Source organism: Pteropus medius, unplaced genomic scaffold (genome assembly GCF_902729225.1).
Source record: "Pteropus medius unplaced genomic scaffold, Ma_sr-lr_union100, whole genome shotgun sequence".
Classification (NCBI taxonomy): Eukaryota; Metazoa; Chordata; class Mammalia; order Chiroptera; family Pteropodidae; genus Pteropus; species Pteropus medius.
This window is the reverse complement of record NW_024340849.1, coordinates 42,297,634-42,322,635: the sequence shown is the minus strand read 5'-3', so window position 1 is coordinate 42,322,635 and position 25,002 is coordinate 42,297,634. Positions and strand designations below refer to the sequence as shown.

The 25,002-nt window shown below is 46.7% G+C and overlaps 1 protein-coding gene across 3 annotated transcripts in view; it reads right to left on the bottom strand.

Moving 5' to 3' along the window:
* Positions 1 to 645: 645 nt before the first annotated feature.
* The window catches only part of EMILIN2 (elastin microfibril interfacer 2), a 51,226-nt gene continuing 26,869 nt past the window's right edge, over positions 646 to 25,002 (bottom strand). For 2 of the 3 annotated variants that reach the window (XM_039845186.1, XM_039845194.1), the window contains 5 exons: positions 21,380 to 23,308; positions 7,021 to 7,434; positions 5,767 to 5,799; positions 4,962 to 5,090; positions 646 to 3,296 (listed from right to left, as the gene is read on the bottom strand). In XM_039845186.1, the coding sequence (XP_039701120.1) occupies positions 2,959 to 3,296; positions 4,962 to 5,090; positions 5,767 to 5,799; positions 7,021 to 7,434; positions 21,380 to 23,308 (2,843 nt within the window). In that variant the 3' untranslated portion in view covers positions 646 to 2,958. The remainder of the gene's footprint in view (positions 3,297 to 4,961; positions 5,091 to 5,766; positions 5,800 to 7,020; positions 7,435 to 21,379; positions 23,309 to 25,002) is intronic. The other variant, XM_039845190.1, reaches the window with a different exon arrangement.

The following is a 25,002-nucleotide window of genomic DNA, read 5'->3' as shown; positions in this document are numbered from 1 at the left end:
ACAGTGATCTTGGATCAAAACCCACATCCCACGTATTATTTAAATGAGCATCTTTGTGTCAGATCACCAGACCCTGCCAGATGCCGCATGTGCTGAACATGTTGAATCCCAGAAGACCTCTTTGCGGGTGTGCCTTCAAGTGTGGGAAAGCTCTTGCTTCATGCCTCTCTGCCATGCAGTGATGGCTGGGTGAGAGGTCGGGGAAGGACACTGGGGCTCTTTGGGGTGGATTTTGGGAAGACAAAGGAAGAGCTCAGAGAAGTTGATTATAAAGGAAATGGCTTTTACTCGGAACAGCTTTGAGTGCTTCAGGGAGGAGCAGTGTAGGTTCCATCCCTGGGCTCTCAGACGGCCTGTCCCAGCTGCAGCTTCCTTCCGCTGTGCGCTGCACCCCTTCATTTGCATGTATTCTTTCTTTTTCTTCCCCTTTGATAGGACAGTACAGGGAAGGCTGGTATATATGTTTAGAAAGTAGAGAGGTGCAAAGCCGTGTTTTAGATTTACAAGTGTAGATTTGGGTTTGTCTCTGATCACAATACCTGTTTCCTTTCAAACTGCAAATTGTGAGCAGCAGTTGAAAAGATGATACAGTCACTAAGAAAACTAAATGTACTAATGTGGAAATGATTTCAAATGCAGTCTGCATTGATTTATATTCTTTATTGCTGGGATCATTGTGTTTTTAATCATTTAAATGAGGCCATTTGCTAATGTTTCATGCAGGGGAGAAAACATGTCCCAGTCCTCTCTTTGCTTACCTTAAGTGCCCTGACCTTTTTCTCAGCAACAACTTTATTTTAGAGGTTATAACCCTGTGGCCCATTAAGTCCTAGGGCTTGGTTTACATGTCTCACTTGCAGCCACACAGCTTGGGGCTGCTCACAGGTGACCTTGTGTTTTCTCTCTGCCTTTCCCTTTTGAAAGATGCTTCTCCTAAATGAGTCACAATCCAGCTTTCATCCTATTTCATCCCGAAGTGAAGGCAGGACTTGCTGTGATTAGACTGCCTACTTTGCCTGTCTTGAAGATACAGCTGAAATTCACCTTTTCAGTTAATGAGTCATCAGGATGCACTGAGAGAGGAGGACCAAGTGTTACATGGTGCTCTAGAGAACCATCTAGAGTAGAAAAAATGAAAAGTAGTCACTACCTTCTTCATCTCTGCCTTTTCTACTATTGTGCTTGTGTCCCCTTAGGCACCAAGTATGGTCTTTACAAGGGGGCGTGCAGAAGAAAGCAAAAGCATGTGCACACGCCAACTGGGTTTTCCTGAAAATGCTCCATTGCATTGGGGTTTTTCCTATGAGTCATTTCTAGGAAACCAGCAATACTCTGACAGCCACTTTTACCCAGTTACCAGCTGCAGAAATGGGATGAGGATGCCATTCTTCCACCCTGCTCCTGGACAGAGAGTCCCAGACTTTAAAATACTAAAACAGCAAACCCTCTGGTTCTTGGTCACTGCTCCCTAGCTGAGGGAGGGGGTGAAGAAGGCTCTTTGCAGTGTCCAGTGGCCACTCTGTGATCTTGTTTGCAGGCAGTCTTGGAAACACAAAGTAGTTTTTACGGCATGAGAATATCTGGTGGCTTGATTCAGGCCAGGCCAGGCCAGGGAAACAAGTCTACAGTCCAGATCTTTCCCTGAGGTGCTAGGGCACTTGCCTCCCCCAGTGGCTCTGGTCTGACAGAGTTTACTAACCTGATGAGCAGAGACCCCTGGTGCTAAGGTTCTCGTGCGCCTAGAGGTTTCCGTGGCTGCTGGGAGGGGAGTAATCTGCCTGGCCTTCCCTGGAACACAGCGTGCTCTCCATGGGAAGATGCCTGCTTTTCTCAGATGATCTCAGCTTTCAGCGTGTACTCAAGCTTTATGTTGGGCCTCTCGTTGCCTAGGGTCCCTAGTTAAAGCTGCATCTGTGTGGGCTGGGCCTTCAGCGCTCTCATTAGCCTGGGCAGCTGCTGATGAGATGTGAATTCCCAGCATCCCCTGGAGGAGCCGCTCTTCCGCTGTGTGGCTCGCATGGAGGCCTCCAAGCACATCTTATCTGTCTTTTCAAGCGGAAAAACAACCAAGTATACAGCTTGGATGGTGTGGGGTAAACAGTTGAGGTTAATTTATTCAAGCTTACTTTCTATGGCCATTGAAAAGTCAATTACCTTTCTGCAGTTTGCTTTTAAGTAACTCTCAATCCATAAGGCACCAGACGTAAGTAACTTGAAATGGTTTAGTGGTTTTACATCTTTATTGGCACTCCCTGTCTTTGCACTTAAATTGTACTTGTCATTCAAGGAGCCAAACAAGTGATACAAACAGTCTCGTGCATCCCTGCGCAGCTGGGCAGAGACTCGGGTGAGCAGTGGTGCACCAAACCCGGGACAGCCCAGACTGTAAACCTCAGGTCTCTGAGTGGTACTATGTGCCATTTCAGCACTTCAGTGTTTAAACTTCCCTCCTGCATGCCATGTAAATAAACTTAGTTGGTGGCAGGTTTGCTTTCTTGTAGACTAGCCACAGGTACCAATTTTGGCCAGCCCGCCTCTTCTCAGGCCTGTATCCAGCAGCTCTTCCTTCTCTATCAGGATGTGATTCTGTGACAGCCCTACAGAGTAGCAGTTTGAGTCTCCACAGTTGGCACCCTATAGGCCCAGCTCAGGCCCCTTGGCACAGAGCCGGAAGTGTGAGAGACGGGGAGGACCTGACTTACAGGTAGAGGTGTGTCCAACTTTTCAGCTATCCCTCGGAGTGACAAACTGGGGGCCATGTTAACCTTTCTGGAGAACTCCTTGCTGCTGGGGAACTCTAAGGTATGGTGGCCTCTACAGCCAGGTAAGGCCTTTCTTTACCTTGGGGGAAGTGGTGGGATGTCTAGAAAACTAGACCAGTATTCCAGTTACATACATAAACTGAATATATTAAAGCTTTCCAGTTCTTACAACTCTTTTCCCCCATTCCCCTGCACCCTAGAGGTGAGAAAGGAAAGGATATAAGAAAACCCCACTAAATGTGGAGTACATTTCATCGAAGTCCGTGTGAGCCAACCTGCCCCCTGTCACCACGATGTTGACACCATCTCCTGCCTTTAAGTGCACAATAAGGTGGAATGCCCCTGGGCCCCCGCAAGTGTGCAAACTGCCTTGGGGCCGGTGATATTCCAGGAATTCTCTCTTGTAGCCGGCTGTGTGCAACTGGGCCACACTGGCATTGGAGACCGACAGGACAGCTTCCACATACGCGTCCCTCTCAGGAGTGAGGGTGGCTGTGATCAGGTAGCGCCCATCGTATGGAGCCGTGAAGATCCCTGGGAGGAAGAAGGCAGACACCTGTGCTGATGGAACCCCAGCACAGCCCTGTGCAACAGGTTAACGCTTGGGGAGGTAGCCCATCTATACCCACCCAGTGACAGATCCCCTTAGCGTGCACTGCTCCTTGCCACTGACCCAATCCTCATTGTGAGACACTGTCTTCTGCTTCTCACATCCAAGAACTGACAGAATGGGGGCCTGGAGCTGAGAAGAAATCTTGGGCTGGGTCTCCAAACCACCCTGAAAAATGTTAGGCCATCCAGCTCTCTTCCCCAGCTTTTAATAGAAACCTAAAGCTCTAGGAGTCTCAGGAATCTTTACTGAGACATCTGGCGTTCAAGTTCCCTCAGAGTCTTCCTGGAGTGAAGCCTCACTCAGGGTCACCCAGAATTTCCTTTACCGAGGATCTGCTCAATGAGAAAGGTACTAGACATCCTGGGATCATGGGAGGAGTGGCATCCCTGCTTACAAAGATCCCCTGACCTGAAGAGTGGACAAGCTGTCCACTACCAAGGCAGCAGGAAGTGAGGGTGCCAGAGGAAGCCATACTCGAGTTGAAAGCCAAAGCAGCACTTGCCAGACGGCAGCCTGCATACCTTGGAGCCTCGGGAGTGGCTTAGAAATGGTCCTGAGCTTCCCTCCAGTCAGCCTAGAAGACCCATTTTTCCAGGTTCTGCAGGAGAATTTTATGCTAACTCTTAAGAACCACCATCCTAAGAACAGGTGGGATTTAACTTGACAGTGGCCAGGCAGGGTAAACATGAGGGTGATGGCTAACATCTGCCCAGAAAGAACTCAATTCCATCTGCCAACAGCCTTGCAGAAATCCACCGTCACATGCATGCAGGCCCTGCGAGCACGGTGTGGGCACCCTGGTCTGCTGGCACTTGACAGTCCCAGAGCCTAGATACTCCTCAGAGGTCTCCATGCTCCCCAGGAAAGATCCCCAGGCCACCTGGCACCTGAGCACCTTCCTCAGGGCTCAGCCCTGATCTGCCCCAGGCACACCTCGGGAGACATCAGTGGGCCGGGTGGGCCCTGACACAGTAGACCAGATGCCCATATCTGGCCTGATGGAAAGGGCTGTGCCTCCAGACCCCGGGGACAGAAGCCCAGGCCCTGAAGTGGTAGGCTGGCAGGAAGGAGGGAACCTGTACTACAGGAACCTAGGGTGACCTCTGTCCTCACTATTCCCATGGGCTGGGGGACGACATGGGTGCTGCAGGCAGAATCCAGAACACGATTCTATTTCAGAGCAGGAGACCCCACACCCAGGGCCACCCTGCTGGAAAGAACGCTGTCCGTTTTCTGGCTGTGTTCATCATAAACCACAAGCTCCTGAAAGAGGTTGGGTGAGGTGTCCCAGGGTGTGAGGACGACAGACTGCAAGGAAGAGAACCTCTCTGCGGCCGAGGCTGGGAAAGCTAACAAGCTCCATAATCAGTTGAACAATAATTCCCATGGCAGAGGCTGGTCTGCTGACCTCACGACTGGGAAATGTCACTGCACATCCACCCTCCCTACAGCCTGTGAGCTGGAAACTCTTTCACAAAAACCCACAACGGGGAACAGCAACACAGCCAGCTGCCCCGTCCAGGGCCCTCAGCTGCTGGGGCACCTCCCGCCCCAGCACCCCAGAGAGCACGCCCCTCAGAACTTACCAGTGTTGGGGTTGTACACGTCCCCATCATTGACCAGCACTTTGTTAAAGAGGACGACGCCCCCATCGCTGGGGAAAGGCTTCTGGGTGAGCCCCGCAGAGAAAGACACCAGAGAAGGTGCCACAAGCCCTGGAACAGAGGACACGTGTTCGCAGGCAAATGGTCAGGGCCTGTGCCGTGAGGCGGCCTCACCGCTTTATTTTGTCTTTAAGTGGTAAAGCATCCACAGGCACAAACCGTCCTCACACTCTAGAGCCAGACAGACCTTGTCAGGTCAGCAGCGAGAGAAGCTGAGCGGTTAGTTGGACAGGCTCTCACTGGGAGTGTGTGTGGCAAGGAGGGGGCTGAGGCTGACTATGAGACTGAATATCTTTGTGAGAGCAGACTATGTGATGCTGTGTGCAGAGGTGGGAGGCTTTGTGCATCATACACCTGTGTGTGTGTTGGTGGGACAGGGGTGGTCAGGGAGTGGATAATGGGAATAATCTAGGGAGCTGCTTAAACTTGGACCCCAGAACGCTTGTCAGGGCCACACCAGGCAGAGGCCCACACAGTTTCTCAGGAAACTCCATGAGCTGGGATGATGCATGAGGGAAAACCCCTTGTTTCAGGCATGACTGTGGCCCTCTCTGGGAAGCACACCCTGGGGGAACTTGGTCCACTGCAGTCAGCAGAAACCCTGTCCCATGGCTGGTGGGTGGGGAAGGGCTGGGCCCCGGTCTTTACCCACACTAATAGCCCGAAGAGAGGAAGAAGGACATGCCGAGGAGAACCGGCCTCCTGCCTGGTCTCTCAGCAAACGTACCTGGGGAGGCTAGAGGAGGTGACCTGGGGTATCCTGGAAAAAAAAATGAGAATGGAATATCAAACAAAATCCTAAACAGCATCTCATTTTTGGGAGTCCCCTTTTTCTCCCTGCTCCTCACACTATTTCTTTAAATAGACATAGAGCAAGGGCGCCCACTCCAAGCTGTCTTCCTAGAAACAGAGGCATAGTTGTACCCGCAGTGCCTTCTTCCTAACCCACTTATCCCGGGCAGAGATGGCCCTGGAGGTATGACGGCTGGGAGAATGCAAGGAGAAAGATGAGATGCTGGGCTTCTCAAGCCACGGAGAAGTCCACAGACGGATCAGACTCACATGCCAGCCAGCACACTTGCCCTCTAGTGTTGCCTGTTCACAGGCTTTGCCTCCAGCTAGACTGAACGTAGTGTTTGTTACATGGATGCATGGATGGAAGGAGGGATGCACAGACAATAGCCCAACAATGTATAAGCATCCATGATGCGTAAAACTAATGAAACAAACTGTCCAGCACTGTTTGTTTACATGTCTTAGCCCTGAGCCTCAGTTTCCTCATCTGTAATTAGAACTAATATCAACTTCGGAGCGCTGTCAGGAGATTGAGCACCTGGTTCAGTTCTTGGCAGGCAGTGGGGATCCCACAAATACTGGCTCCCTTTACCCAACACCATCACCCCCACCACCACCTGCCCCCAGTGGTGCTGACAACTCACATGGAGCACTTACTAGCCAAGCACTGAACTAGGCTTCCCTCTTCCACCCTCACAGTAACCCCCTGAGGTCCTATTACTATCTTTATTCTGCAGGTGAAGGAGCTGAATTTCAGGTGAGGAAGCTTGTGATGACACAGCTGGGATTTGTGCTAGAACCTTCCAACCCATCCACTCTGACATGCAGCTGTCTTTGCTGCTACACCGGCTCCCAGTACACATTTGGTTTCCCAGGTACATTTTCTGCTGAGAAGATCAACGAGCCGGCCCATGACCCAGGTATTCCAGCCCATGGGGCAACTCTAAGTACTTTATTACACTATTCCTGGAATGCCCCAGGCTCTGGGGGTTCAATTAGCATAAACTGGTCCCTCAGGACCTCAGCCCCTTTGGAGAACTAAGTTTTGGAACTTGTCCCCTGAAGGCTGGTCCCTGGACCCACAAAGCCCCTGCGGCAGAGCCCTGAGGCTCAGGATGCCTCTCCTATATTCACGCCCTCTGCTCAGATGTGTCCAGCAGCAGCAGCAACTGTGAGCCTTACTCACCTGGTGCTCCAGCGAAGCCTTCAGCACTGGGAATGGGCACCTGCCTGGTGTGGCCATCCACCCCGTGGGGCAGGCCCTTCCCGGACACGCCCAGCCTCCCCGGAGGCCCAGCCTCTCCAGTCTCCATAATGACCCCAGTGGAGCCAGGCAAGAACGGCAGCCCTGTCCAGCTAGGCCATGCTGGTGGGGGCAGCAGCTGTGGCGGCCTCTCAGGCAGGACAGGCTGCTGGCCTGTGTGCAGCCGTTGTTCAGGGTCCTCGGGAGGTGGGGGTGCACCAGGCCTTGGCGGCGACGGAGGGGTCAGCTCTGGATGAGATGGCTCCGTGGGGGCCTCTGCCAGCTGTGGAGGCCTCTCGGGGGCCTGCGGGGCCTTCCCTCGGGGCGGAGGCGGGGGCGTTTCTGAGGGCTCCTCTGCTGAGCATTTGGAAAATGAAAAGACATACACAGTTAAAAACCTCAGGCCTGACTGCTCCGCCATAGCCCCTCTGAGACTAAAAGTGTGTGCTTGGGTGGCTGCCCCTGTGTTAGCATCAATGAAGCCATGGGCACTGCCCTGGAGAACACGAGAGCAGCCACCACCGCGTGGAGACAACCTGTCTCACACCTGTGGAGGGCACCTTGGGGCAAGCTGCCTTCAGGTGGCCCAAGAACCATTGAGAAAGCTTGTCAGAGCCCCCTGCCCAGGAAGCAGGACTTTCAGCCTCCCTACATGATGGTTGCACTCCAAAACAGTACCATTCTTAGCTCTAGCACCCACAATTTCCTGATTTCAGAGCATAATGCATCCCAAATTACTGAAGTGAATTAGATGCATCCCAAATTACTGAAGGAAGTAGATGCATCCCAAATTACTGAAGCGAACCTGCTGCCACTGGCAAACTTACATTCTCTCATACAAGTGAGTTTCAGCGTCACTGTGGATGGCTTCAGAAGCTCAGAAGCTGAGGGCCTCCTGGGTACAGACACTAAAGTGACCCAAGCAGGTGTCAGGGAACTTGGGACATGTCGACAGCAGGAACAAGTGCCAAAGGAGCAGTGACACCCCTTGCTTGCCACCACAGCCTGAAGATCACCAATGGAGGGGATTTCCGCCAGAGGAACCTCCTGATTCACATTTTCCTGCCTTCTTGGGATGGTGCTGGGACACAGCCGGGAAGCTCTGCCCTTTCCTCCAGTGAATACGTTCCTGGAACTAGGAAGCCTTCCTGAGGGCCCACAGGCATCTAAGAATAACCGGCACTGGCCAAATTCCACCCTCAAAAGCCACTTCCCCCACCTCCTTGGTCCCTTTGGTGCCAAAGCTATCAAAGTCTGTCCTGACAAAGTCAGTAATGGCATTCTGACCCATTGTCCAGTCTGATTTTAACAGTCAGTAAGGTACCTATGGCATACCAAACACATGCTCCCCACTACCCACAGAGCCAGGTTGCTCACCCACTTCCATCCCCAAAGGGAGGTTATTTCACAAACAACCTTTCCTACCCAGTGCTTAAGCCCTTTAGAGAATGAGTCAAGTGATTACTTTCTCAACTCTCCCAAGGTTAATACAGAGCTACTACCATTCTGGATGCAGAGAAGTTAATTCGTGCCATTCCGTGGAATTGCATCAGGCCTTAATTCTCTTCCTAACCCTGGCTAGAAGGGCCGCTGAGTTTAACAGAGAAGCTGGCGGAGGGATTCCAGACATAAGGGTACACCAGCCACAGTGGAGGACAGAAATTGAGAGCCATCCGAAAACACTAAGTCAAAGTCTGCACACTGAATTAGGAGGCTCGCAGCCCCCTCCCCCACTCAGCTTCCAGGACACTTGTTTATCACCTCAGCTCAGAGATAGGAGGAGTCTTCGAATTGACTCCACAGTGAAGCTCACAGGCACGAAACCCTGTCTATGCCTCACCTTTAAATGTGAACCACAGTCAAGATCACCTGAAGCGCAAGGAAAACCTCTGATGTAAAAGACAAAGACCAACACAAGCCATCTAACCAACTAATGAAAAGGAACTTTGGAGAAAGAGACAATGCAAGAAAATAAATGTGAAATACCCTCAGAAAAACAGAAGACACCATCCAAGATGTAAGAATAGATTGGTATAAAAAAAGACCTAATTAGAGAATAAGGATGAGCTTTTGCTGATTAAAAATATGCTTCCCAAAATAAGAAAATTCAGTGAAAGTCGGTAGACAAAATCGAGATCTTTTAGAAGGCAGAATGGAAAGACAAAATAGTAGAAAATAGGAGTGAAATCATAAGAAGATTTGAGGTCAACCCAGAAGTCTTTTTCTCCTCAATAAACAAACAAAAAAAAATCAGAAAAGCTGGAGTGTAGGGATGATGAGGTGGTAAGAAGAGGATTATCAAATACAATGCAATTTCTCAGGAGTAAAGAAGAGGAAAGATTCCAGCAGAACTAGTAAACCAAAAACCCAAATCAAGGCATATTCAGATGCTGAGAATCAAGGAAAATCCTACAGAGGCACCTAAAAACGGCAGAAAAAAGGCTTTGTTCATCCCTCTTGTGACCACACCAAATTTGGGATGGAAACACGGAGCAAACAGCAAGGAAAGTTGCCTGGGATCTAAATGAACAGAAGCCCTACAACTAAGGAGAGAAATAATTAATCAACTTCAATGGTGGAAAGTGGGAGAGGGCGAAGATGGAGGCTGCCCAGTCCCCAGTGGCTGAGTGGGACAGAGGCTACGGCAGTGGCAGCCGGCAGCTGCAGACGCCTCTTAAAGGGGCCATGTCTGCAAGCGGACTTTCGTGGGGATGGACCTGCTTACTCTGAGCACCAGTGCCAGGTTGTCTGCTCAGGGGGCACCAGGGACTTACAGGGGGACAATAAATTTTTGGAGTAAGGGCTGGCGGCGAGGCTTTCTCCCTGGGCTTTCTCCCAGGCAGAAGTGCTGGGGGTATCCATTGTTCATCTGTTGAGCCCTCCCTGCTCCCAGTGCTTAGACAATGTACCACCATAGCTGAGACATCATCGAACTGTATAATAGAGGTCGCTCTGCCCAGAGAAGTCCCTAAAACTCCACCTCCCAACTTACAGCCCCACCTACCCAGCCCAAGCCACATCCAGCTGTATCCTCGGTGAGTCCAGTGCTCCTCACTGAGCCAACCCCAAGACTCACACTGGTGGCAGCTGGCCTCGGTTTCTGGCATGGCCTCTTGAGCACAGCATCTGTGGATTGCTTGCTGAAACTTAACAGGTGGCCCCAGAGAGGCACAGGCTGGGGCTATACTTGGCCTGCAGCTGAACCCCTCTCAGGACTGTGCCACTGGACACCTACTACACAAAGCCGCACTAATAAGACTGGGAGACTTAGGAGCTTTGCTTAGGACATAGAAACAGACACAGAAAGGCAGCCAAAATGGGAAGACCAAGAAGCAGAAACCATACGAGAGAACAGAATGGAGATCCAGGAATAAGGGAGTCTAAGCAGAGTTCAAAACAATGGTTATAAAGATGCTCAGTGAACTTAGGAGAAGTGTAGATGAACTCAATGAGAACTTCAACAAAGAGATTTAAAAAAAAAAAACATAAAAATTGAAATAGAAATTATAAAAGGGAACCAGTCAGAAATGAAGAACAGATTATCTGAGATGAAGTGTATACTGGAGGGAATCAACAGAGTGGATAAAGAAAAGGATCGAACCACCCATATAGAGGTTGGGAAAGCCAAGGACACCCAATCAGAATGGCAAGAAAAAAGAAGCCAAGACTATAATAATAATTTAAGGAGCCTATGGGACAAAATTAAATGTAAAAATATCTGGGTCATAGAGGTACCTGAAGGGGAACAAGAAGCTGAAGAGCTATTTGAAGAAATAATGATGTAAAACTTCCTTCACCTAGTGAAGAAAATAGGCATACAACCCCAGGAAGCTCAGAGAGTCCCAAAAAAGATTAACCCGAAGAGGCCCACACCAAGATACATTATAATTAAAATGCCAAAGGTTAAATACAAAGAGAGAATCTGCAGCGAGAGAAAAGCAGTTAGTTACCTACAAGGGAGCACCCAGAAGACTGGCAGCTGATTCCTCAAAAGAAACTATGCAGGACATAAGGGCTTGGCACAAATATTCAACATGATGAAAACCTAGGATCTACAACCAAGAATATTTTTTCCAGCAAAGCTATCATTTAGAGTCGAAGGACAGATAAAGAGCTTCCCAGACAAAAATAAGCTAAAGGAATTTATCATCACCAAGCCAGTAGTACAGGAAATGTTGGTGATACTTCTTTAAGAAGAAAAAACATGCATCAAAAACATGAATAAAGACTGGTAATAACTACATTCCTATCAGCAAGTACCTCAAATGGAAAAGAATTAAGTACACTGACCAAAAGATAGGGTGGCTGAATGGATAAGAAAATAAGACCCTACATATGTTGCCTATAAGAGACTCACTTCAGATTAAAAGATACACAGAGACTAAAAGAAAGGGGGTGGAAAAAGATATCGCCTTGATGGACCTAGAGGGTATTGCGCTGAATGAAGTAAGTTAGATAGAGAAAGACAAATACCACATGATTTCACATACATGTGGGATCTAAAGTACAAGACAAACAATGACCACATCAAAAACGGAAACAAACTCATAGAGAATACTTTGAGGGCTACTAAATGGGAGGGAGCTTGGGGGGATGATGAAAAAGGGCAAAGGGATTAAGAAGTACAAATGGATAGTTACAAAATAGACAGGGAGATATAAAGTGTAGCATAAGGAAAATAGTTAATAATGTAATAAATATGTAAGAAGGAAGAGGGGTCTAGATTTAGTGGAGTGCAGACTTTGTGAGTTATATAGATCTCTAATCACTATGCTGTACAACTGAAACTAATATACTATTGTATGCCAACTGAAAAAAACTCACTGAATTATACAACGTAAATACGAGCAACTAATTGTCTATTATATCTCAATAAAGCTGAAAATAAAAATAAAAGAAAGAAAAATCCTATAAGCTTTCAGGGGAAAAATTTTTTTTAAGTTACTTTGAATGAGATGGTCATCATCAGGCTTCTCAACAATAATATTATAAACTAGAAAACAAGAGAGCAATTGCCTCAAAAACTTCAGGGAATATCATTGTTAACTTTGATCTCTGTACCCAGCCAAAATGTCTGTCAATTATGAGACTAGAATAAAAATATTTTCAGACATGTGATGTTTTAAAACAAAACAAAACAAAAATTCTCAAGCACTCTTTCTTAAAAAGCTATTGGAAAATGTGCTCCACTGAAACACATGAAAGGAAGAAACATGAAGTAAAGACAAGAGTCACAGATAAGAAAGAGGTTCAAGAAATTTCTAGGATGGTAGTGAAGGAAGTTTCAGGTTGAAAGTCTTATAGCAAGTGTAAAGAATAAGCAGTCCAGATTGGATCATGAAGAAAGAACTCCAAGAGGGAGGTCACTTGTTTTAAAAAATGGAGTTGACAAATATCTGACATTTTCTGCTGTGGAAAATAAGATTGAGAGAGTGTTGAAGGGTAAGAATCCAAAACAGATACAAACAATCTAGCAAATAAGAATGCAACACTACTATGAAGAGCAAAATAAAAAGCAACATAATCATATTTAGCTATTATTGAGCTGTTTAAACTCATAATAGCATAAATATTGACTTGATTTTTGCGATGTAACTATTGGGAGCAAGAGAAGGGGAAGCAGGGAGAGACACGAAAGAGCTTTATAGATAGACTGTTTGTATATTAGTCTAATAAATAATATAATGTCTAAATACTACATATAATCTTTATAGAGATATCTGAAGCTAATAAATCAATTTAGAATTATGGAGGCAAATATCAGGGGCAAAATAGTACCTCAAAGAGTTGCATGTGGCTGCCCTTAGAAAATGAGAAGGGTAACGAGGAGAAGTGGGGGCAGCAATGCTGATTTTCATTATAAGGATCTCAGTAATGTTCTACTCAGTTTTATAAAATATAATCATAAAAGACACTCACCAAGGGCCTGTCTCTACCCCTTCCAATCCAAGCACGCTTGAGTCTATTTCTTATCCATCTTCTCTTTCTTCCTCCTCACTCAGGTTGTCCTTCCTCCCAGGGCACATGCTTCTGCCTGTGCCTCCAGCGCCCACCTACCTTCCCTTCTCAGAGCTGCTCCATCCAACATCACTCTCTTCTCATTCCTCTTTCCTTCCCACAAGCTCCTTCCTTTTAGCCCAAGATTAGGAGTCTCCATCCAAAATTTAAAAATAAAAACACTTTTCCTCAGCAAAGTACCTTAAAATAGAAAAGTCCAGCCCTTCCATCTGGTCCTGGTTTTCTTACCCATTCCCACTGCATCTTCCTACGACATCCACCATCATTCTCCTGGTCGCCTCATCCAGGCACTCAGTCGTGTTTTCCTCTTCCTTCTCCTTTATCACTCACACATATTGACTACCATCGGTTGCTAAGTCCAGCTGATTCTAATTCTGAAATATTTTTAGCTCCTCCATACTTTTTTCACGGTACTCTTTAGAAAGCATTCTAGTGATCTTTTCCCTGCTCAAAATTCTTCAGTGGGGAATAAAAGTTGTTTTCCACTGCTCATAAAATTGAGTTAAATCTCCTCTGTCCTGTGTTCACACCACCTGCCATCTCCTCCTGCAGGCTTCAGTACCCTCACTGGTGCCCGGCTCTCATCTGAGCTTCACTCCTTTGTGCCTTTGCTTTTGTTGTTCGCACTCCTTAAATGGCCTTTTCTGGCTCCCTCACTGAAACACACCCATCCCTGAAGTCCTGGCTCAGATACCACCTCCTCCGTGAAGCCATCCTGGATCTGCCCAGTAGGGCTTGAACAATCCTGCCTCTGAACCATGAAGCTCTTTGAGCATCTAGGGGTTCTTTCAATTTCTTATCTTTCCTCTCTCGCTTGGTGATGAGCACTTGAGGACACGTTTCAATGATCTTTTATCCTCAGGCTATGTACAGGGCCTGGCCCGTGGCAGTGAGACATTTACGTGTTTGATGAATGAAAGAAGCCTGGAAGTATGGCAGGTACTATGGCCCATACCCAAATTCCTGCCAGCCATTAAATTTGGCACCCTAATATTGCCAACAATTGCAGTCTGGTGTCCTATTAGGGCGATGCTGGTTCACAGAGACGGTGATAGTTCTCTCTTTTATAGTCATCACTCCGCCAGCACCCAGGCTTGTAATAACCAGTGGAAGGCAGAGGAAAAAGAATGAACAAATATACTGCTTGGGCCAAATATCTTCTACTTATCTCCTTGGGGACTCCATCCACGACTGCTATGGAGAGCTGAATGCTCCAAACCCCCCATCACATCACAGCAAAAGCAGTAACGAGACAGAAAGCTGCCCTGGAGCCAATTGGTCCCCAGCCCTGGCCCCTCCAGCTCACACTCACTCCACAGTGTCACGTGGTGTGTCTGATGCATACGTTTATTACAAACTTGAAACAGACTGTACAGTATTTTGCTCATTCTGCAAAGATAACTCTGGCAGTTGATATCTTTCTGAATTGAACATCTGTTTGTAATTCAGAGAGTGACCATTTGAATTGAGGCCTTCATAAGAGCCAAGGGTCGCTGCCCCTGTGTCTACAGCACGAGTGGTAAGAAATGAATAAGCCACACATGTACTGGCTCTTGTTCCAGGAACCTGCCCAACGGTGCCGTCCTGATACCAGTGTGTGGCCTGGTGCCACCATGATGAGCAGGTCAGGCAGGGCCACAGCCTTACAGAGGATGGACCTGACAACCAATAGTAAAAGCCACTCCCTCTCCTTTAAAGTCCTTAATAAAAGCCAATTTCAACTTTACTGAAACAAAGACCTGCCTAAGAAAATCCCCAATAATCCACAAGGCTGCATGTCTTCCAGCAGACCAACGCCCCCACTCTGTTGAAGGAGCCTGGGTTGTCTGCCTCCTACAGCCGCTAGGGAACCCTGGAGACAGGCAGCTGCAATGTGAATCTAAATTGCAAAAATTAAAGCTCCTTAGCATGTTCCCGGCAACTTAGTGGTATCTTGGCACAGAACAAGCGGCTGTGGGGAACAGACACTGGCCTTAGATGTTAGAGTCTGTGTTTAAGGTCTGGCTGTGGGAAGACCACTGAAACCTAAGTTATCAACCTCCTCCATTCCACAGGCCAAACCTGCAATGCCTCCTGTCACCCAGGCAGAATTCGGTGCCGATCAGATGAAGTGATGGGTGCAGGTGAGCTTCCCTAATTGTAAAACACTGTGAGAGTGAAGTGCAGTGCATTAGAAGGCCAGTGGAGGTGAAATCTGATCTGCCTGGCATCCGGAAGGTGTCTGCAAACCAAATGCTGCAACTGTAGATGGAGTTTAAAGATGTTAATCAGGACTTCTGGCTTTAAAAAAATCCATCAAAATGTTGACATAAGGCAGCTAAGAAAATAGACGTAAGATGTTTTCAGAGTCGGTTACCACACCGTGAGGCAAAAACTCAATTCCTGGGAATCAGCCCACAGGTCTCCACTGACTGAGGTGCAACAAATACCTGTTCATCAGGAGGAAGTTCAGAGGAACTGTGAACCCTGAACGGGCACGGGATGGGCCACGGGAAATGGGCTTCTTAAGGAAAGTTACTGATCTTCCCTGCAGGAGGGCCGAGGCGGAAGCAGGCCGGGGGGCATGCCCCCTAAATGGAGGGCGCTGAGGGGCTTGCACAGGTTCTCAGGCTGAGGAGACAACTGGCAGAAAACCTCAATTCTTCTCCTGACAACGAAGGAAGTGAAAACATGTATTCATACTGGGATGGTTCTACTCCGAGCAAATGGCAGCCTAAATGCTGTTTCTGGCCTTCTTCAGAATGAAGAGGAAAACACCTTCCTGCTTGTCCCAGGGAGCGCTGTGCTGGTTCCGCCAGGAAGAGCCCACACCCACCCTCCCTCCGGAGGGCCGAGCTCAGTGGGCCGAGCCAAGCAAGTGAGTCCAGACATGACCACACGGAAAGCCCATGGACTCAGGCTAAACAAGGGAGCGCGGCTACACTCCTGAACAGCACAACATGGAAATATAGATATGGCTTTAGCTGCATGTGTTGAAATCTGTGGCCATATACTTGAAATGGAAAATAATTTACTATCTGAATCCCGGCCAGGAGTGGGGGAGGGGGGAGGTCTTGCCTGTCTGAGCATCAGCATCACTTGGGAATTTTTCTTTTTGGTAGAGATTCACAAGTTGATTCTAAAATTTATATGGAAATGCAGAAAGGATCGATGCTACCTGAGTTTCAGATTTACTATAAAGCTGCAGTAATCGAAACGTTAAGGAGGGACAGATCAATAACGAACAGAACAGAATCAGTAAATGAACTCACACGTGCACAGTCTCCCTTTTGCTGATGGCAGGTGTCAAAGTCGGTGATTTTATTCTCTTTCCTAACCTTCCTCCTCCTTCTCCCCTTCTTTCTAGCTGTAGCTTGTCCTGGGTTGTCGTCTCCTTCTGCCCCTGAGGTGGCTTTCCTTCCACTTCCAAGACCAGAGCTAGGGGGCTATTGTTTTAATTACAAATTTAATAACAAATTCCTGGGTCTCACCTCATCCCTGTTGAGCAGGAATCTCCTGAGCGAGCCCAGGAGTTTTGTTTTTTTAAGCTCCCAGAGGATTTTGCATGCTGCCATGGGAGATCTCAGTCTTCAGAACACTGCACTTCTAAATTCAAGGTTAAGATGGAGAAAAGTAGCTACTATTTACACCAACTTAAAGAGCACTGCAAACACCAGATGCCCACAGGGTCAAAGGGTATGTGTTGTCCGGAGTCAGTATGGTCCAAGTGTACGCAGTTTATTTAGCCTTTATATATTTATAAAACTCCATGTCCACCATGCTGTCTTAGACCTAAACTGACCCTGATTTCAAGTCGAGGGCCAAAACCATCATATATGCATTTCAGGCTACGCTTCCCCTGGCTGGGCTTTATGGTTAATGATTTGTAAAATCCGTGCTTTTTCATTCTTACACATCTTGCACATCTTAAATTAAGCAACTTGATAAACATGGGATTCTTAAATCTGAAACTCTTCTAAATGAAATGTTATTAATATAATTCAAGTACTATGAGAAATTACCCTAAGCCATGAGCAGAAGAAAGATGTGGGTGATTTGGAAAAGGAAGTAGTGCTTTGTCACTAGAGGATGTTGCAACAACACTGTAGCATCCAGGCAGGCGCGTCCTTCTTGGAACCGTGACAAGGGGAAAGAGCTTCCCTGATGCACAGAAATATCCGTCTGCCCACAATCCCCAGCTTTCTCAACACAAGGAACTCCCCTTCCCTCCCAACTGTAAGAGGAACAGCAGAACCACTGGAGTCCAGCCAGGCTCAGCACCTACGTCAGATCACGAGACGGCTGGGATGTGCCGGGCTGTCAAAGGCGGCAATCAGGCCAGGGCCGTCCTGGGGCCCAGGCAGAAAATAGACTCTGCCTTTCACCCTCGCCTGGGGCAGACGCCGGAGCTGTCAGTGGAAGGAAGATTCCTTACCCAGCAGTAGGCAACTTGGGGATAGGACGCTGACTAAAGGAAAGGGAGAGGGTGCTGGTGAGAAGGGGTGAAGGACCGGTGAGCCCCCACCCATCTGTGAAAACAGGTGTCAGTGTGTCCAAGCACAGAGGGCCAAACCACTATGGCCACATCAGACAGAACAAAGGACTTAAGAATGTCTGTCGTTTAGAACCTAATTTAGCCCTAAGTGTCAAGCTTCTGGTCAATAAAAGTATTTGGACATGAATCCTGAACACTAGGAAGGGGAGATTTCTAGGATTTTTACACTTCTTACCTGACCCCTCATTTAGAAAAGAAGAAAATAAGAGGGAAAGAGGGAGGAAACACCCTCTGGCTCTCTAGAGAAACATTAAGAGCTCTCATCCCGCATCCCTGTGCTGACAGGCCGCTCCGGCCTGGGGCTTTGTAGAAGGAGGAAGGGTGCAGATTAAACATCCATTAGACGGGACAGAGCCTTAAAATAGGGGGTAATATTAATTGAGTGTTTACCAAGGACTATTCGATACTCCACTTAGGATTATTAATCCTCATACCAACTTTTTGAGGTATTAATATTATTTCCAATTAATAGATGCAGAAAGTAAGGCATTAAGTAGATAAATAACTTGCCCAAAGTCACAGAGAAAATATGGAGTAGCTGGAATTGTAAACCTGGGAAATAACGATCACTTCCTGGCTCAAAATCCTCGAATAGTGTCTCGTTGTACTTCGAATCCTTTATCGTGGCCTATAAAATGCTACATGATCTGGTTCCTACTCTCTTTGCCCTCACTGCCTATAACCTTCCCCCCCGCCCACAGACTTGGTCAAACTGGCATTTGGGGTTTTCAAACAAGGCCAGTTTGTTCCTGCCTCAGGGCCTCTGAACACACTGTTCCCTCTGTCTGGGACACTTGTCCCACAGATCTCTGCAGAGCTTGACCCCTCATTTTATTCGTATTTCTGCTCAAATGTTATCTTCACTGAGCAGCCCTCCCTTACCACTCCCCTAAAATACATTGTTCTCTAGTCACTACCACCTTCCTCTGTTGCACCTTTCCTCACATTGATCACTAGCTGAAATCAGATCTGTATTTGCCTGGCTATGCATTGTCTGTCTTTCCAACTATAGTGTAAGATCCATGAGGGGTGAAACTTCAGCACTAGGACATGATTCAGTAAATATTCGTTGAATGAATGAATGGGTGGGAGTGTACAGCAGCCAGGAGAGAAGTATCACACCCACCTCACTGAGCTGAAGGTAAGAAAACACAGTGGTTCTTCACTTTTTGGAAAGTAGGCACCTACCTGTCCAAGTCCTAGATGAAAGTCATGGACCTTTTGTCCTCCCAAATAACCAAACATCTGCACTAACGGGAAGGACATGAAAGAAATTTGGATCTATTTGAGCATCAGCTGAAACTCCTCTGCTCCCCTACTGGCTGCCTCCTGGGTAATTGAGCCCCTTTTGGGGGTGCTTCTGAAGAAAAGAATGGGATCCGTGGACACGGCAGTGGACTGAGTGGGACACCAGAGTCTGCATCCTCCGTCCAGCAATCTGGTCCCTGGCTACTGTATCCGCTACATTATGCATTCTCACCCCGGCGCTTTGATCATGGTGGGAGATACGAAGACTATCATTAACATTCCCTCCCTCTCAACACGTACAAGCCACATCATCCTTCAAGAGCTAACTTGCTTTGACCAACAGATTGTGGCAGAAGTGACACCATGCCAGCTCTGGGCCTAGCCTGGAAGAAGCCCAGCGGCTTTCACCTTCCCTTATGGCCAGTTGCTGTGTAATAAATCTGACTACCCTGAGACCACCATGCCATGAAGAAGCCCAAGTTAGCCACATGGTGGGAAAGAGAGAGAGAAAGGCTAAGTGGAGAAGTCCTGAGGTATAGACGTGTGAATGAAGTCTTCCTAGACGGCCCAGTCCAGCCAGGCCCAATGCCAGCTGATTACAGCCAAGTGTCTGACTTGAGTCGATGCCAAAAGGAGAAGAACTGCCAAGCCAAGCCCTGCCAAGTTCCTGACCCACAGAACAGTGGAAAATAATACACTTTGTTGCTTTAAGCCAGCAAGGTTTGGCGTAGGCTGTTATACGGCAAAACACCGACTCCTCACCAGATAGGCCCTCCCTCCTGCTGCTCTTCTGAACCCGACCCATTCCTCAATTATTAGCTCCAGTAACAACTTCCAGAAGTTTCGCTCATCACTATACCTCACTCCTCACCCTGTCAGCCTCTGAACCCTCAACCTACCCAACCTTGGAGGCTCGGCTCAGGGGCTCTCTTCTTTGAGAAGCACTCCCCAACTTCCACAGCGGCCGTGAGTGCTTCTCCACAAGTACGGTGCACCCACACACCCATTCCTGTGACCATCTCTGTCTGTTTGTTCGTTTTCCCTTAGACTCTCACCGTCACATACATTGTCAACCACATACTCCACACACATAGTTCATTACCCACCACACAATAAGAGTTCATTCAGTAAGATCCTATTAACTGAAAGACTAAACCCTACCCTGCTCACTGGGCCTTTACCTATGGTCTCATGCACTCTCTCTGCAGACCTGTGTGTGTCTTTACCACAGTCACTGAAAATGCCTTGAAGGTGAGGATCGTGCTACTCATCTATGTTCCGCACAGAGCCTTGCACATAGTAGGTGCGCAATAAATATTTTGCTTACTAGTTGACATGTGACTTTCACTGTGACCTTAACTCCTGACCCGTCCATGGAGCTCTGATACTCAGGTCACAGAACTCCTGGCCTGGATGCTATACAATGACAGATAAAACTCTGTTTGGTTCTTTTTGGCTCATTGCAATCAATGAAATTTCCAAAAGTCCATGCACTTCACATTCACAACAATGAGTTCATTCCAAAAGGATACTCTTTTGGAAGTCCCTTTCTCTTTAAAGGCATTCACTTCTAACCTCTACTTCAACAGACAAGTGTAAAAGCGTTAACGCAGCATCCCACACTGCCTGGGAGTTGCAAATCAACTGGAAATATCGGGTTCAATCTGTTATTATAAAGCACTGTCCAGACAGCACTGTCACTACAAGGGACAATCATTCTATGAAAACATACATAGTCTTGTGAACTTTATTCCACATACCAGAGATACAGGAGGTGCCATGGGCCTGGTGAGGTGGGGGAGAGTTATAAATAGTGTGGCATAGTGGGCCCAACACTGGCCAGCTTCCTGGGTGACTCCTTATCTATAAACCCTTTATCTCTGACTACCTCAGACCCTCCCCACGCCTCCTAAGGACCTGACCTCCGCTCTCCCCAGCCAGGCCAGGGCTCATCAGCCTCTCATGCTTCAGACTTCCCCTCATCAGGTTTTATGTCTCAACTGGGACTCAATCATAAAATACTATAGGCTCCCACCAGGCCTCAATGCATAAGGGACTTTGTCACCTGGAGCTGAGCAAGGTGAAAAGGTGATAAAGGCCCAAAGGGGAGGAGAGGAAAAAAAAGAAAACAGGGAGAGGGCAGGTCAGGAAGTGGGGTCCTTCAGGACACACAGCTGGCCCTCGACAAGTCCTTATGGACCCCATAAGTCGGCATTCAACTCTGGGAGACACAAAGGAGATGTGTGCTGGGCCAGAAGACAGTTATTGAACGTAGGCCACACGCATGCGCTTGAATGCTACAGGATGTCAAGTTATTTTAAAAGTTTCTAAATACTTCCTCTCAATGTTGGTATTTATTTCATTACTACACAACACCAAATGATTCACAAACTGGCGCCAGGCTAAGAAGCACACTTTGGGAGCAGTGATGTAGTTAATTCCACAAACTGTCCAAAATCTAGCAGACACATACAAGAAATGATATCGTAAAGGTTAACTTACTTGCTGATGGTTGAAATTTGATCAGATCTTGCAAGTCAGTAGAAATCTGGAAAACGTGGCTATAAAACTGCTGGACAGAATTCTTCAGGCCAGAAATGTCTCTGGAATGTGACCGGAGTGTCCCATTCATCTGCCTGACACAGCTCCACAGGCTGTTGACATGCTTGTTAAGCCCTTCTTTTATCCTCTGAAGATTTCCTGAGATGGAGTCCAGTTTGCTGCAGGTTTTCTCCATTTGAGAAACCCTGTCCTCAACCACGGAGACCTCCCTCTGGACCCCATGCGTATTTTCCTTACAAGTGTCCAGCTCCGAACGGACCTGGCTCTGCAGCCTGTGCCACCTCTCTTCCAGCTGGCCACAGCAATGCGCCACGGGGGCCTGGGGAGATGGGAGGGATTCCACCGCCCTTCCTCGCTCACCCCCCATAGAAAATCCACCCACTCCGGCGTTTTTACCTTCTTTACACTTGCTCAGCTGATTCTGAAGATGATTCATATCGTCTTCTGTGTGGTTTAGTTGAGAATAAAGAAAACTAAAATCTTGTTGAAGTTTCTGGATGCTATGTTCGGTTTCTTGAAACTTTCTATGCATCGTGTCATTTAGAGATTTCAAAAGGCTCAAACTGTCACCCACTGTGTGGTCTTCTCCATGGGGCAAAGTATCTTCTATCCTATGAAGCTCTCCCTGGAAGTTCTGCAGGCAAACATCCTCGACAACTTGAACTTTGTCCTTCAAGCGGTTTAATTCCATTAGGACCTGTTCGCCCCCAGCCCCTGACATACCTGGTAGGGCTGATGATGGGGGTGCGAGTTCTGCATCAGTGCTGTTGGCCGTCTCTAGGAGAACGCTCCCCAGACGCTTTTCCAGAGACTGTATTTTTTGATCAAAAAGTTGCTTCAAGTCATCCACCTCTCCATTAATGGTCCCCCTGAGAGTTTCTTCAATGTAAAAGCAATGTTCTTCCGCATTCTTCTCTGTCACGTTGATCCTTGCATCTAGTTCATTCCATCTTGCATCGAAGTCCACATCTGGCTCTGGAACTACGAGTCTGTCAAACTCATTGTCCATTCGTCCATTCAGCATTCTTGTAGCTTCAGTAACTCTTTCGATTTTCTGGTCTAATATTTTGATCTGTTGCCCAAAGTCACCACTCCTTTCACCATCGCAGCAATTTGACTGGGCTGAAGGATCCTGTATCCGAGCTCGAAGGTCACCTATTTCTTTTCTCAGATTTGTTTCCTTCTCTCCTATAAGCTCGATCACTCCTAGGTAGCTGCTCCCATAGTCATCACACTGCTGTTGGAGACCAACCAGCTTGTACTCACACAAGTTCTTCAGATCAGCCAGCTTTCTGTCCATTCCCTCCATGATCTCCTCTCTCAGGGCATCGATCCTACTATCAACATAAGCTTGGTAGATTTCGCTGGTCGCCATGGTCACTATGGGTCCCTGGGAAGCCTCCTGGAGCTGTTTGAGTTGCCCTTCATAACCCTTCACTTTCCCATCCAGCTCTTCCAGCTTGTCACTCTTGGTCCTCAGAGCATCCTTGACTTCGGCCAATTCAGACTTAATGTCCTTCATGCCAGATTCCGTATTGTTGAGGACACCAGGAAGCTGGACTGTTTCTGTATCTCCACCAATAGCACTGTCAGGCACTGGCTGGGGGTGCATGTTACTAAGCCATGATGCCAGCATTTTGCTGGCATCATCTTGAATGCTATGTTTGAGGTTTTCGTTCACTCCAGCAATGGAAGACTGGAGATCAAGAACCGTCCTTGTGAGTCGAAGAACCTTTTCCTCAAGCACCTGGATTTTCTTATCCTGAAGTTCTTGGGGACCCTGCTTTGGATCTACTGTCTGACTTGGTTCTGCTGCTGGAGTTAGTGACAAAGTCTTCTTGGGCTCTGAGACGTGACTTGGTTCATTGTCTGTTACAAAAAAAGAGTTGGACATGACTTAACATTTTCTATCTTTACGTAGTTTCTGCAAAGACAATAAACAGGGTACTTAAGGAATACTGAAACCTTCATTTCCAGATCTGCTCTCACCACAGGTAATTATTGTGGTAGAATGGAAAAGACTCTAGGCTTTGAGTTAAAAAAAACCTTCACTTGCCTTCTGCCTCTGCAGTTTACTGTCTGCCCTTGAGCAAGTTAATTATCTTCTGTGAACTATAATCCCTCATCTATAAAGCAGAACTACTTTCTTCCCTTCGAAGGTTAAGAGAATATATACATGGCACATCGTAGATACTCAATGGTCTCTTTCGTCCTGAAGGGAAATATTCTTTATCGTCTTTATTGTACGAACACATCATCCCCACATTAATGAACTGTAGCCACACCCCAATGGTTGACTGCTTACTGTAAAACCACAAGAAGCCACTCTATCGAGATCTACCCATGAGCTGTTGGGTGATATGATATCATATGAGCAGTAAGTTATCCTCCGTGTAACCCCTAAATGTTCTCTTACTTTTCTTAACATCCCTATGCTAAAAGAGTTTCATAGACATTGTTTAGCATTATTATGCAGTTGAGGAAACTAAAAGCAAAAGAATAATATAGTTACCGATTCTATTGGCATCTCCTAACAATGGGAGCCACATGGCCATATGTGGGAAGGTTCACTAAGTCAAAGTAAACAAACACTGAATTTCTGATAATTCTACTTTGAGAAATACACCCCCAAGGAACTAGTCCAAGAGAAAGAAAATAAATATTATAAAGATGATTGTGATGAGTTATAAAGTAAAAAATAAACTGATAGAGAGAAAAATAAATTAAACAAAAAGGAGATTATCTAAACCTGAGGCAACAAGATAATAAGAAGCAAACCATGCCCTTAAATGCACAGTAGGATATGAGGAATACTAGCAAGGAGTTAATGTCAACGAGCCAGCGGGTTATATTGAGACATATCATCTAAAGTGGCTAAAGTCAAACACAAAATAGATTGCAATGGAATAAAATCCACCAATGTACACTGACAAACACTGGAAGTAAATTTAGAATGTTGTAGATATTTGACTTCAACATTCATTTTTTTTTAACTCCTCTAAACTTTTGCATACAATCTTAACAACTGCTATTATTAAAATCAACTTAGTGGTAAAACCAAGACTCAAATTCAGATGGCCAAATTCCCAAGCAGAGAACTGTAAAGAACATCTTATTTTCCATGCTGAAAAAGTTTTCTATCTTAAGACAGTAGAAGAAGAAAAGTTATTGAATCACAAACACATGAAATGCTATTCTGAACAAAGGAAATAAAAACAAAGGGCAGGAGGGTAGGGGAAGATCAGAATGTAAGGAAATGCTTCTTCATATTCTACTGGTGACTGTGGGAATTGCTATAACTTTATGGAAGGATAATTTGGCAATATGTATCAAAATACTCAGAATCCTCTTGACCCTGCAATTATACTTCTAGAAATTTATTCTATTGAATAATCAGGGATGAATCCAAACATTTAACAGGAAAAAATGCTTATTCAGATATCTCTAAAAATGAAAACTTACAAACAATCTAAGTGACCATGAGTAGGGGAATGTGTTCAAATAATCACACTTTATAAATCCATTAAATGACACTGTAGAATATTTAATGACATGGAAGGTCG